Raw genomic sequence first — 15453 nt, forward strand, 5'->3', positions numbered from 1 at the left:
TAAGACAGCAGATGTGATTCCAGCATGACAGTGCACCTGCATATTTTGACAGGTATATGCAGACCTACTTAAGTGAAACATTCTCAGACACTTGGATTGGGAGAGATTAACCTGTGTTATGACCACCTCTTTCACCCTACCTCACGCCCCTTTATTTCTTAATTGGGGCGTTATGAAACTCCTTTTTTTATGCAACACTAGCCACGACAGCCGAAGAATTTGTTGCTCGAGTTAACATAGCTGCGGCAATCACCTTCGAAATTTCAGGTGTGTTTGACCGCACGCGGAAAAATTTGCTTCGCCAATGTCATCTTTGCAATGCGATCAACGGTTGACAACATTACACTGTGAACTGTTATTCTTCACAGCTATTTCGTGCACACATACTGCATTGCACAAATACTGTACAAGGTACTTCTGAGTGTTTCACAGTTATCCTTCTTTGTACGAAACAGAATAAATCGGTAGTTCTGTATTTCTTTGTATAATTGTGCAACACGCACAACAGGTTGTGTTTCGTCGAGTTTCATTACTTCTGTGCTCGGAATTATAATCTTCCACGGTTACGTATTACGAGGAGGAAACCTTTTAATGCAGCTTACTTTTGCCCAAATTGTATTCACACAATTTGTGAAAATCACTGTTATCATGTCAAGGATCACTTGAACTCTCGTTCATCATACATGATCTTTGCTTCTTGACCGTCGTTATAAACCTAATCTGGTTCAAAGTTGTTTTTTCCATTTTCACACACTCGTACCTTAAGCAGAAAGCCGTTCATTTATCATCCGTTACCATTAGTCCATAAGATATAATTGTGGTACGTTAAAGTCTTCTTTTCATTTAAATTCTTTTTCCGCGAGTTTATTCTGTGCTGAGACAAAACAGATCAATCGCACATGTGTATCTCTCTTTCTTTCGAATTCTGTGTTCTAATTTGAACGATGTACTATTACTTTTGATTGTTGAAATCTTGTAGGTATACTTGATTGTTATTCGTTTTCCTCATTCAACGTTTGATAAAATAGTCGAAGGAATACTCCAGTTTTTTTGGTAGTCACTCTTGCACCGCCACTGCACTACATTCGATTGTACACTAATAAAATCTACGACTAAAAATAACGGACATTCCGTTTTGCACGATTTCGATCCGACATTTTGTTCTCGATTATGGCTGCTGTTGCAATTTCTCGAAAATTTTCGGGTGGTCATAGCTCAGAGGCATTTCTACACTCAGGTTGGTCTATACTTTCTATACTTTTCGTTTTATCTCCGGTATCAGGAATCACCTCCCGATGTTTAGTATATTAATTCAGTGACAGTATATATATATATATATATATATATATATATATATATATATATACGTTTATAAGGGCGCCCTTTTGATAGACTTGTCCACCGTCCTCGTTAGTGACCCAGCACGGGCCTGCTATGATCCGAAACAAAGGAAAATAATACGATAAACATAGATTGATAACGGTCACAGGTGCAACTTTAGTAGAGATTGATCCGCACCGAATCTACCAATTGTTAAAAAAAATATATTGGTACCATAGTAAGTTGAAAAAATGAAAAGCTCGCAAGAAGTTGGATAAGTATGACAAATAGTTCACGGTCTTCATCCTCTTAGATCCCTATTAGTGTTCATTCGTCATTTACAGTTTCGGTACATATCACATATTTCAAATCAAGTATCATCTTCAGGTATTATACGGAACGAAAAAAAAAAAATACAGGAAATCATCCTCCTTTTTTATACTATTGTTTGACTTGTATATCATATTTGTATCATTAATGTCATGATAATATTGTGCTTTATATGTTGCAATAATTATGAAGTAGGATGATCATTTTGTGTGCTCATTGATTCTGCCTAGTATGCTTGACTTTGGCACTATCCAAATATGTATTTCTTCACAAATAGATGAGATTTAGTAAATCCTATTGTTTTCTGATTAGTTTAAGAAGTAACTTTTGAGTTGATTAAATGTTTTAGCATTCTATTTCTTTTAAATACATTGTTTAGATTGTTACTTTGGATAATAATTAAATATGCTTATGCTAAAATGCCAAATGCTAAAATTTTGCGCCACGCAAATATCGGTAAAGAGACATACTCTAAATACCATAAGGTTAACTAATGTTGTCAACCCAACGAACTTGTTTTTTTTCATACTGCACTACGTCAGATTATTACATATTTCAAATCTACATGTAAACTGAAAACACACAATACCAAATTTGTGATGCAAACTATGGACGCTAAAGTATCACAAACATTAAAAAAAGAAAAAAAAATGTATTTGGGTTTTGGCATTAATTATGTATTTTAAGTCAATAATCGCACTAATTGTAACTCCTTTGTTTTTCTTTCAGAAAACGTTTTCCCAAATTAGGACTTCTGTATTGCTTATCAAGATTGATCTTGATATTTATTTCCTGTATGAAATAAACACTGTTAATTAAGTACTCAAAACTTCTATGTACATTATTTACATTTGAAAAATTAATGATAATAAAATATAAGTACTTACATTTAGTTGTAGTTAATATTTATTACATTATTCCATACACGATCTAGGTTCAGTTCAAGTCTTCCTGTTGTAATAAAGAAAGATTCAAATCATTCCTATCTGTGTTTTATGTGCAAGAGTGTAAGATCGACTCTGTTTACTTCATAGTCTGTTTTTGAAGATGTCTGGAGTCTTGATTTGATGTGGGAGCTCTTCACTTCTAGCATCCCTCATGTGTTCCCTAATCCTCGTTTTGATATTCCTCTTGGTCATGCCTATGTAGTGTCTGTCACAAGTGCAGAAGGCTGAGTAAATCTCTACGGAAGACAACTTGATCTTTGTAATAATTTTTGTACGTAGAAAATAGATTGTCTAAACTGCTTCCAAATTTGACTGAAAATTTGATACAAAATTAATGGCTATTTTCTTCATTCTTTCAGAAATTCACGACCATCTTATATGTTGTTCCAAAGCCGCTTTTTACCATTTATTAAGAGTGTAATTATCGAATCCATTTTTCTTTCTCAGATGAAATAATTTCTGTAAATGATTTTCTAAAATTGGTGAAGATCAGTTGTCTTCCGCAGGGATCTACTAAGCTTTTAAACTAGCGACAAACACTACATACACAATAAAACTGAGTATCACGATGAGGACGAGGGGAACACATAAGGGAGGCAAAAATTGAAGAGCCCACACATCAAGACTGTCCAGACATTTTCAAACATCATTTATTTTATTTATTTATTTACTTATACATACATATTTCTGGCGTTACTGGCATCTACGGCCTTAAGACCGTCATGTATGAGAGATGACAACCGTCACGACCATATTATCCATTAAAGAGGAGAAGGAAATAATTGGGAAGGAAAGTAGCGGCCTGGGACCCGTATGATAGGTACCATCCCGGCATTTGCCTAGTGCGAATTATGAAACTCAGGTAAAATCTCACTAAGGATGGTTGTCCGAAAAATATGTAACAAGTTTTTGACCGAGTGTCCTCACCGGGAATCGAACGCCGGACCACTCGCACCAAAGATGACTACTTTTCAAAGAGCAGACTATGATGTAAAACAGATCGAAATCTGATACCTTCGCTCAACCAACATTGATAGGAATGTTTTTGAATCTTCCTTCATTAGAACAAGAAGACCTGTATTAAACTTGGATAGCGGGAACCTACTGTAGATCATCGGTGGATTAATATGATACATAGTTAACTATAATCTTATATATAAAAGAGAACGCACAAATCCTTTGTTCCCTCATCACGCTAATACGGCTGAACCAATTTCTTTCATTTTTGGGGGGTTATTAGGATTTGGACCCTAGATGGTTTTTATCATATCACTTTAATTTTTAATTACCAGTGTCTTGAGATAATTGACCATTCAAGTGTCCATAACGTACAAATCCTTTGTTAGTTCATCATAGGTAAAAATAAACGTATTTATATGCAACCCGCATGACCGTGTCACTCGGCGGGTTAACATAAATGACAGGCGATATAATGTTAACATTTACTGCAATCTACTATGGTTTTTATCATATCACTTGAAAGCGAAAAAGTAAAAATTATCTAAGTAACAAAGTTTATTGCGTTCCGGGGTGACCGCAGCGAAGCGGGGCGGGTTAACATAAATGACAGGCGATATAATGTTAACATTTACTGCAATCTTCTATGGTTTTTATCATATCACTTGAAAGCGAAAAAGTAAAAATTATCTAAGTAACAAAGTTTATTGCGTTCCGGGGTGACCGCAGCGAAGCGGGGTGAACGCTGCTAGTCTATTATATAAAAGAGAACGCACAAATCCTTTGTTCCCTCATCACGCTAATACGGCTGAACCAATTTCTTTTATTTTTGGGGGGTTATTAGGATTTGGACCCTAGATGGTTTTTATCATATCACTTTAATTTTTAATTACCAGTGTCTTGAGATAATTGACCATTCAAGTGTCCATAACGTACAAATCCTTTGTTAGTTCATCATAGGTAAAAATAAACGTATTTATATGCAACCCGCATGACCGTGTCACTCGGCGGGTTAACATAAATGACAGGCGATATAATGTTAACATTTACTGCAATCTACTATGGTTTTTATCATATCACTTGAAAGCGAAAACTTCCGGGGTGACCACAGCGAAGCGGGGCGGGTTAACATAAATGACAGGCGATATAATGTTAAGATTTACTGCAATCTTCTATGGTTTTTATCATATCACTTGAAAGCGAAAAAGTAAAAATTATCTAAGTAACAAAGTTTATTGCGTTCCGGGGTGACCGCAGCGAAGCGGGGTGAACGCTGCTAGTTAAATATAAGTACATTATATTTTATTATTATTATCATCATATTTTCAAGTGTAAATAATGTACATAGAAGTTTTGAACAGTTAATGGACACTGTTTTTCCACACAAGAAACAAATGCAAGGGTCATTTCAAAAGTCTTGCACACAGCATGCGCGACCGTTTGAGTGATGAGATAAAGTTCAATTTTACGTCAGTTGTGAATCAGAGTCTGAGCTTGACGGCTATGTTGTTGTGAGAAATTCAGTACAAAATGGAAGATGAACCCGACTCAGGTCGGATTACATATAGTGACCAGCGTGCCTATATCAAAATCAGAACTCTACGTGGAAACAATCTAACTGAAATTTATAATGCTTTGTGAGAGGTTTGTGGAAATAGTGTAGTGGATCGTAGCACTGTATCACGGTGGTTAGCTCGTTCCCGTGAAGGTCGTGTAAGCACTGCAGACAACTCAAGAAGTGGAAGACCATCAACTGCAATAGACTACAACATCTCTGAGATTATTGTAAATGACATTTTGATAGAGGATCGACGAAAAACATGTGAGGAAATTGGATATTGGGCCAGAATGTCTGTCACTTCAGTTTACAGAATCACTACTGAAAAGTTAAAGATGAGAAAAATCGCTGCCAGATGGGTTCCGCATGATGTGAGTGAAGAGCAGAAAGCATGTCGCGAAAGAATCGTAGAAGAATTGCTTCAACGTTACCGAACAGGAGATCAGTTTCTACGAAGGGCTGTTAATTGATGAAACCTGGATACGAGATTTTGAACCAGAACTGAAGTCTCAGTCGTCATAATGGAAAAGTTCCAGTACTCCACGCCCGAAGAAAACGCTTTGATACAATTGACGAAGCTTCCAGTGAGGTGATCCGAGTGATCAGACAGCTCAAAAATGAAGGTGCTCTATCCGGAATACAGAATTTACAAAAACCTTGGGAAGCTGTCATAAGCAAGAATGAAGATTATATTGAAGGTCTGTAAAGGTATTTTGTACAATAAATTATTTATTTCCATAATATCTTTCAGTGTGCAGAACTTTTGAAATGATCCTCGTATTAACATTGATCTTCATAACCAGTTCAAAAGCCATAGTTTGAGATTATCTTTTCTGTAAGAAAAGCTAAGGAATTACAATTAGTGAGAGTATTAAATGAAAATACATAATTAACACGAAAAACCAACAGTGTCAATCCTAAAATCGACTAGGGATTCTGGTTAACTATAGAAACAAGAAGTGCTCAAATGTAAATGTTACACAAAGATAGTTTCAAACCTGAAAATGACTCAATTGACATTCATCACACTCTGAGTGCACACAGGATAAGCGAAATTTATTCCACAATTTTGCAAGCAGATAGAACAGATTTAAGCAACTAACAGGGGTAAACACAAGAAATAGTTACAAAAGTTAGGTAACAGGTTTGTTTGCACAAAAACTCGGATAATAATGTAATAAAAAAATAGATTCCGGCTAGCATCACGCCTGCACTTGAAATTCTAGACAGCACTAAAACATTGTGAGGATACTGACTAAACACGAATGGAAGTTGGGGGTATAAAGTAAACTTTTGAATTTTAAACTATGTATTTAAAAGTACAGTTTTAACATTTTCCTTTAAACCTTTTATAAACATGCAGTTATTTTTGAGGTAGAACCAAAGGCATGCTCAAGAATGCAGTTTACATATCTACTAAGTTTATGAAAGCTTTTACAGTACATGCAGAAGAGACTTGCAATAAATATCTTACCTAATTCCTGGGCTATGGCTTTAGTTTGTTGGTGGTTCACTTTGAACATTACTTCATTATCACTGAAAGAAAATGAAAGTACTACTGTGAATCCCCTCGAAATGTCAAAAAACAAACTGATATTGCTAAGAAGTTTAGTACAAGCATTTTCTTCATCAGTCAAAATATGATTAGTTCATGCTTATCCCTTTTAGTTACATGGCTCGTCAACATCCGCACGAGATACAAGGAATATGAAGTTGCTTTCTTCAAGAGGCACACACCTATACAAAATTTTACACTACACAAGACACCGAATACCTCCTATCCGGCAGATCGAAGAATTTGATCACTTACTAGTAAGTAGACTTCGGATTTTTGCATATTTGCATGTTTTTTTTCTTGATGTGATATTGATATGCTCTTTAAACAGAAATCCGTTTCAGGTGTTTTGGGGTAAAATAGCAGAGTTTCATAGTGCATATATTTGCATATTTCGAAGGTTAGTGCATGTTTATGTCGTTACTGCATATAAATGCATATCTAAAGGAACGATCAAATTGATAGTTTTTAACGTCCAACAACTTTCCTCATAAACGGAATTTTAAGTTTCTAATATAAATTAGAGTCAAGATCTTAAAATGGTTGATTGTTCTCGGTTTAGAATATCTTCCAAGGTCATGTGAAAGGAGAATAACAAAAGGGTGAGTGATTCATTCTCCCGGCAATGATGCGTGACTGTCACCTTTTTGAAAGAAGATATAAATAACGGTGTCAAATCACCTACAACAAAATTTCCACGTCATACATCTCAGAAGTTAAAGTTGCTACTGTTGTTAGAGAGTGAGTGAGTGAGTGAGAGAGAGAGAGTGTATATATATATATATTTTATAATTGAAATTGTGTGGTCTTGTGGCAGTATAAGAATGCCAAAAGAAAAATCTGGGTCCATTTAGTTGTATTGTGACATTTTCAAGTTCGAATTTTAACTAGTTCAGAATTTTGTCCTTTTTTTTCCACCCAAGAAAAAAATTTGTACCATTCGAATAAACGAAGGAGGACCATTTCATAATTTCGGCCACTTCAATCACCTGCAGTGCGACATCTTAAAATTGGAATTTTAATTAGCTCAGAATTGTGTCGAATTTTAAAACATTTTTGTATCACCAAGAATAAATTCTGAACCATTGAAATAAACCAGGGACGGTCATTTAAAATTTGGCCACTGAAATTACCTGTAGTGAGACATATTCAAATTCGAATTTCGGCCGATGGGGCCGCGGTGGCTCAGTGGTAGAGCGTTCACCTCTGGTGCTTGGGGTCCTGGGTTCGATCCCAGCCCCCGCCAAGTGAACTTTGTGGTGGACAAACACCGTGTGCGTGGGTTTTCTAGGGGTTCTCCCGTTTCCTCCCACTTTCTTCATTCCACCATTTCATTCATTACTCATCATCACCGTCTCCTTTAGCCTAACCGGCATAACCGTGGGACATAAAACTCAAGGATTTCATTTTTCATTTTCGAATTTCGGCTATCTTGATGGTACAAAAATCTACAAAAAATAGGGAAAATTCTAAACTAGTTAGAATTCGAATTTAAAGATGTTACACTACTGGTGATTGAAGTGGCCAAAGTTTTGAAATTGCCCTCTTTTGTTAATTTGAAGGTACAATTTTTTACTGTACAAAAATGTAAGGAAATTGGACAAAATTCTGAGCTAATTAAAATTCAAATTTGAAAATGTCGCACTACGGGTGATCAAAGTGGCTGAAATTTTGAAATGGACCTTTCTCGTTTATTTGAATGGTACAATTTTTGTTCTTTGGTGGACAAACATGGAAAAAATTCTGAGCTAGTTAAAATTCAAATTTGAGGATGTCGCACTATAGGTGATCGAAGTGGCCGAGAATTTAAATGGTCCTCTCTCATTTATTTGAATGGTACAATTTTTTCTTGGGTGGACAAAATTCTGAGCTAGTTAAAATTCAAATTTGAAAATGTCGCACTATAGGTGATCGAAGTATACAAGTATACAGGTATAACAATACACACTTCTTCCTCATACCTACTCTGTCTATCAATACAAAACTTGATACACACATTTTTATCCCCTATACTATTTTTCGAGATACATTTAGATTGTCTACTTTTACCCGGGGCCACTTCAGAGGGGTCCAAAGTTGATGGGAGGGATTTCTGGAGGGAATTTTCCCAACATTCTCTCACCTGTTCAAATGCATTATGGACCCCAATATGTAGCACCTCTGGAAAGCTTGTTTTATGCTGAAGAGAATTAACTATAAACCATTGTTTTACAATGAATAGTGTTAATGCAATAGCTATTTCACTGCGATTTTCTTTATACCAACAGGGTTAATGGGCCACAGGGACTTACTCCGTTGTCCATGGCACCTAAATTTTTGTGCATGAACATATCTTTATGTTTATCGAATAGACTAGGTTTGATTCGGATGTCCGGATGGCACGTTCATTTCCGTTCCTTGTTAGCTAGTTAAAATTCAATTTTGAAGATGTCTCACTACAGGTGATCGAAGTGGTCGAAACTTTTAAATGGCCTTCCTTTGTTAATTTAAATGGTTCAATTGTTTTCTTGGGTGGACAAAATTCCTGAGCTAGTAAAAATTCAAATTTGATGATGTCGCACTACAAGTGATCGAAGTGGTCAAAATTTGTGAATGGCCCTCCTTTAATAATTTGAATAGTATATTTTTTTTTCTTGGGTGGACAAAAATTGACAAAAAATGGGCAAAGGTGTCGTACTACAACTAAATGGACCCGAAAAATATTCTAGAAGTTATCTTCTGAAGCAATGAATTGAAGTTGACAGACGTTAACAATTCAAGATGAAAATATATTTTGCACAGTGTACGCTACACAAGTAATACTTTCAAAGTAGGTTTGTTTTTAGAAAATGACATTTCTATTTTGTTCGACAGCAAAAGCTCAAACTTTAGCAACGCTTTTTTTTCGGCCTTCTTATATTTTCAGTTTCAAGTCTGGTAAGAAGTTTATGCAACTAAGAAACAGCCTAGATGTAGCTTTCTTTTTGCATGCTTGACAGAGTTTATCTCAAAGAATCCGTAGAAAAATGTATTTCGGGAAGAAATAAACAACCTTTTTAAAAATGAGCTCTAAATATGAGAGTACCGGTATTTAAATGTAAGCTTGTGTTGCCTTCATACACACCTCTCTCTACTAAATCTTCTGTTGTTTTACTAAATCTGCAGGTTTAATTATGTGCTTATGCCACAAATGTTTATTCACTTTTCTGAGCATATTTATTCTTTATTCACAGATACTTGGCGCATTATTTGTAAAACAATGACGGATCCAGGATGATCAAGGGAGGGGCTAAACCATAGCTTGCAGCTTTATCCAGTGTAAAGCAGGATTGAAATACATTTTATCCAGTTTATACCTGAGAGTCAAGGGGGGCCCGCCTGTATATATATAAAGTAGAATTCAGTTCATAACGAGATTAGAAGAGCGATGATTAGGACTTTGCAGTGCATTTGAGCTGTTTGATTCAATAACTAAGCAGACGCCCCCAAGACCAATCGGTCAAGCATTTCTTCGAAACACACATTCAATAAACGCGAAAAATTCTGGCATAAAATTCTTGTCTAATGTGAATAAAGTGACGCACGAATTTCAGATTTAACAGCAAGTAACATTGCTTCTTTGAAATACTGTCTCTTAACAACCCGTGACACGGAAGGAACATTTTCGATGTACAGTAATGTTTTAACTGATAAATGCAAGTTTTCGCTAGAAAACACCGAAAACTACATAGTTGTATATTGTAACATGAATGAATCATAGTTATACACAAATATAAATGCAGTTCAAGTAATACAGCTTTTTCTCTAAAGATAAAATTCATCATTTAACTTTAGCATTTGATTGCTGCATATTTACAATTTTTAGTGCATATTTGCGTATTTTCAGTGCACCTTTTCGTGATTTTTAGCGCATATTTGCATGCATATTTTGCCGTTTTTTAGTGCATATCGATCCGAAGTCTACTAATAAGGTATGTAATGGACAAAGTTCCTCCGTAACATTCTGTGTATATTTATGTTTCATAAATTTGCTATCTTGTGAGAGTTTAGTGTTTGTATATGGAACTGATTACAATAATGAAAGTTGCCCACGATAAAAATAGTCGACTTTTACTGGTCCTACCGAAGGACGCATTTAACCGCTGTTATGTCCAGATACATTGATGGCTACACTGGACATGGGCTGAATAAAAGTATTAGTTGAGGACGATCCGTGAGACGATAGTTTTGTGGGAAGGGTTCATTTTTGAACTTTCTGTTATTCAATATATCCACTCAGTAACAGTGAAAGATGCAAGGAAGTGACTTTAATCGTCGGTCAAGCTGATATGAGTCTCATTAGCCATGATGTGCCCGACAGGTTCCTGTAGTACGCAGACGCCTGCAAATTGTGAGAAGAACACAGCCTCAGTCCATTTGAACCCCCAATACAGTGCGAGCTATTAAGAAAGTAGTGGCACAGGACAATCCCTCATCGCAGAGAAGTTTGGCGATACGACACGGTATCTCAAAAGGCAAAGTTTCCGACACAACCCAGAAGTACCTCGTATTGGAAGAGCGTCACAAAGCGTGATGCAGCACCACAATCAGGAGATCCACAAACACCAAAACCGTACGCAACAGATCTCACAGCAGACAAGTGGAAATGGATGTGAACTCTGGATGAGGGAGGAAGGTAGATGAGACCAACAGTATTGGACACAATTTTTACCGTCAAACAGCAATTCTGACTGTACTGCAATACAAGAAGTCTTCCAATGGATTTTTGGTGACAGCGAACTATTGCAGTCAGGGAACGATACCACTCGTTGAAGTGCCTTCCAACAACACCAAAGTCAACGCAGCTTACATCTAGAATAACGTTATGAAGACTCTATATGAGGTATATATCCCCCATATGAAAGGTGACGAGTTCACAAATGTATGGATCCAAATAGACAAGGTCTCCAGTCACACTGCTCGATCATCCCATGCGTTATACGCAAGGAAGACAGAAGAGATGCGAGTTTGAGATATCCCATTTTCGTTCACCTCTGTAAAATCCCCAGACATCTCACCAATAGACTACTGTGGGGTTGGACTATCCAAACAGGTACTTGCTCAACGCCGTCCCGAATCTTACAGGGATCTTGAGAAAGTTGTCAAAGCGGTATGGCGAGACATATCCCTTCCCATTTTGTGCAGGTATCTGCTACAGTGGAAATTATGCTGCCGGGCAATTGCTCGAGCCCGTGGCTTTCACATCGAACACAATCAGTGGCGGAGAAAGGGAATTTATTAGCCAGGTAAGTGTTCAAAATCAACTTTTTTTTTTATCGTGAACAACCTGTATTTATTCTCTTTAAGTTCATACTTCTGGCTTATTTATTTTGTTATTTTCTAATCCTTAATATTTATCTATGTTCTATACCAGTTTCTGTTATATATATTGTGCTGTTTGTATAATGAGCCATATTTAGCCTTAAAGTTGCTAAATCTGTTGTTGATTAGAAAAGAAAGAAAAAATGTTAAGTTAACAAATCTTTATCTCGGATACAAAGAAACGAATTGTCATTGTTTAAAATTATTAAAGTTTACAATTGTGTCTAAATTAATATCGGAAAAAGGAAAAAACAGGAACAAACTTACATGCCCAGCAGTGTTGCCAAGCAGTCTCACCTACATGAAAAATATTTCATCTTTTCATTTTCGCAAATGATTTAATGCATTAATCGGGAACACTCTCCTCTTTTCCATTTAATAAATTATCCAAACTTGTGTACTTTTACTTTCAATAAAGTAAACTTCGTTCGTGAGTGCCATCTACTCTACTCTCCAGTGCCGTTTTAACAGCATATTAGACCCCAGAGCAAACAAGTATGTTGTGGTCCCTATGACTAAATTTTGCTCCTAATACATGTAATTAACACATGCCATTTTGCTCGCGGGGCCCCTAATGCTTCCGGAGCCCCCGACCAAGTGGCTATGTTACCGTTAAGATGGCTCTACTGCTCTCGGTTGTCTAGTACATACAACATATTGCAATACAGGTACATCCATGGACTCTACAAGGAAGGATATGGTCTTTCCCTAACAAGTAAATGAATAGTTTGTATTAAATTTCCAGGCATAAGTAAATATTTTCTGAATTTAATGCTGCTGCAGTTTCTTTATTTTTTTACGATCACAACTTCTGTTGTAAAGATAGATATTATGTTCAGGGAGTATTCTGCATACCTCCAACACCCCTAATACTCTCCCAACTTTCCTTACACACACCCCTGGAAGTAAAAATATTTTCTTTGAGTTTATGTAAAAATGTACCTAGGTATATCATTATTCTAGTTGCACACCCTCTTTTATTTTGAACACCATACTAAGTAAAAGTTCCTGGCGTTCTTACAGATTGTGTCATGTGATACTACCGTGAATACCGAGATGATATCAAAAAATTAGCCTCAGTGCGACTTCTTTGCATATCCTTTCTCTTATTATAGCTATATTAAAAATACAAAACCAGAGGACAAACTTTGCCCTCTCCTGCGAAAAATTCCGTGGATTTTTTTTAATGTAGTCAGGAAAACGAAATGTATACTAGTGCGTACTGAGTAGGTAACTGCATATGAAGGTTTTTGCTTCTAACTTAAATAACCAGGGATGGCAAAAACCATGGCTTTTATTGAGAAAACAAAAAACCCGGGTTTTTGGTTTAAATAATTTGCTCTATGTATTTATATCACATATGGACAGAAATACATTTGTTTTGCCTTGGTGTTATTATGCAACAACAGGCTTATGTTGGAAGGAGTCACATAAGCTTCAAGCGGAATCCAAACTGCTTTTCAGCTTACATCCGAAAGAAACTGTCCTCCATTTGAACTCGAAATCGGGATTAATTGGCCACAAATGCGATACGTCTGCCAACTCACTCACGAAGGACTCCTGATAAAAATACGTTGTACTGATCTTTACATACTTGTTAATATAACTATCAAGAGTCATTTCAGAAGGGTAAAAAGATAAACAGTTGCACAAGTGAAACCATTATACAGAATTACATATGAACAATTTCTAAATTTTTTTACAGAGTACACAGTAAAAAATGGTTGTGTTTATTCAACTCAATTTTAACACAGGGCAGTGGTTCCAGTGTGACTACCACTATGCGGTGTTAGTTCAACACAGACTCTGCGGTGTTGGCGTTTAACACAGAGGGTGTGTTACGTCTTTAACATACAACCGGTGTTGAGCGGTGTTAAATTCGGATCTATGTTAGTATTTTCGGTGTTGATTCGACACCATGTCAGGGTCGGCAGTGTGGAGAAAAGTGTTGAGTGTTACTTGTGGCGTGCTGCACCAACACGAAGAGAGTAACATAGTGTGTAGTGTGTTGATTATTTTGTGTTAATATTACACCATGTCAAGTATCAATATAACACAGTCCCTGTGTTACTTCAACATCATTTTCTTATTATTTCAACACACAATCTGTGTCATAATTCAAGGTCAAAGCCGTATAAGTAACACCGTTTTAAATGTTAATTGAACACTCCCTGTGTTAAAATTCAAGGCCAGACCCCCAGGTTAACACCGCTTTTGGTGTTAGTTCGACTCCACTTCTATGTTACTATGACACCTATTTCTGTATTGAAATAACTCCGTGTGTGGTGTTGATGTAACCATTTTTCTATGTAGGAAACCATGTGGTGTGCATGCTTACGCTTACCGAAGATTCTAATTTTAAAATAAGAATAGTAAACTATAAAACACTTCATATAGAAAATCTTCATAAAATTTTTGTCGTCCTCCCCAACATTTATTATGAAATATTTCTTGATGGTGCGAAACACCACCTTCACCAACGTCTTGTTCAAAAATGATAGGAAACTCTTTACCTATATCCTTTTAATAGGTTTGCCTCTTAATCGTGATTCTACTTGTTTTCCGCCATTTTTAAAGCAAAGTCCCCGGTGTTGACTGGTGAGCTGTAGTACAGTGTAGACGTGACACAGTAATAGATGTTGTTTCTCGCTGTTGGCATCTTTCTTCAGAAACATTATGTAAAGCAACTGAAAACACATCGCGTGGTTTGCACGTTGAAATTTTGCGTATACCTGGATTTGTTTAAGTATTTCTTTCTACTGTGTTTGTCTGTAGCTTCAATTCACTAGCCTTTATAATTAGAAACCCAACATATTTGGCAATCACGCAGAAAACAACACCGAAGATTCTACACTTGTGTTAATTTAACACACAGGCTGTGTGTCATTTCAACTACCGGCATTTGACACACAACTCCAAAGAGAGTGAGTTGTTGTAACCATATTTTAACACAATCGTATTAACACATAAGAATGTCGTTGAAATAACACAACGATTTCTTACCGTGTACAGAAGAACTAATTTAGTCCAAGTTAGTTAACTATGACTTGTATTAGCTCCAGGGTGGAAAAAAATCATGATTTTTTTAATAAAAATCATTTTTGTTGATTTTTTTGATTTAAATCGATTTTTTTGATTTAAATCAAATCTTTCTCCTCGTATAATACAAGTCGCGAACTGGAGAAAAAACATTAGGAATTAATATTAAATGACAATTATGCCATTTAAGTGAAAGTATTTTGGTTTAATTTCGAATTAATCCTCAATCGTTAACCTATTTCAATCCGAAACAAAATTTCTTAAGCATTAAGGAAAAAACGTACAGCAACGTTTATCAACATGACACTTTTCTTTTCACGAAAGTTCCTGATATTTGGCAGGAGTATATTTTTTAAAACATCGAAACTACCCAGCGGCACGAAATACATCTAAAGTACATATATTTC

The 15453-nt window shown here is 36.1% G+C and overlaps 1 protein-coding gene across 3 annotated transcripts in view; it reads right to left on the reverse strand.

Moving 5' to 3' along the window:
* Positions 1 to 15453, reverse strand: part of Gnpat (dihydroxyacetone phosphate acyltransferase) — a 147676-nt gene that overhangs the window by 24566 nt on the left and 107657 nt on the right. For all 3 annotated transcript variants that reach the window (XM_081731001.1, XM_081730999.1, XM_081731000.1), the window contains exon 13: positions 6587 to 6648. In XM_081731001.1, the coding sequence (XP_081587127.1) occupies positions 6587 to 6648 (62 nt within the window). The remainder of the gene's footprint in view (positions 1 to 6586; positions 6649 to 15453) is intronic.

Source organism: Thermobia domestica, chromosome 11 (assembly GCF_964235325.1).
Source record: "Thermobia domestica chromosome 11, izTheDome1.hap1.1, whole genome shotgun sequence".
NCBI lineage: Eukaryota > Metazoa > Arthropoda > Insecta > Zygentoma > Lepismatidae > Thermobia > Thermobia domestica.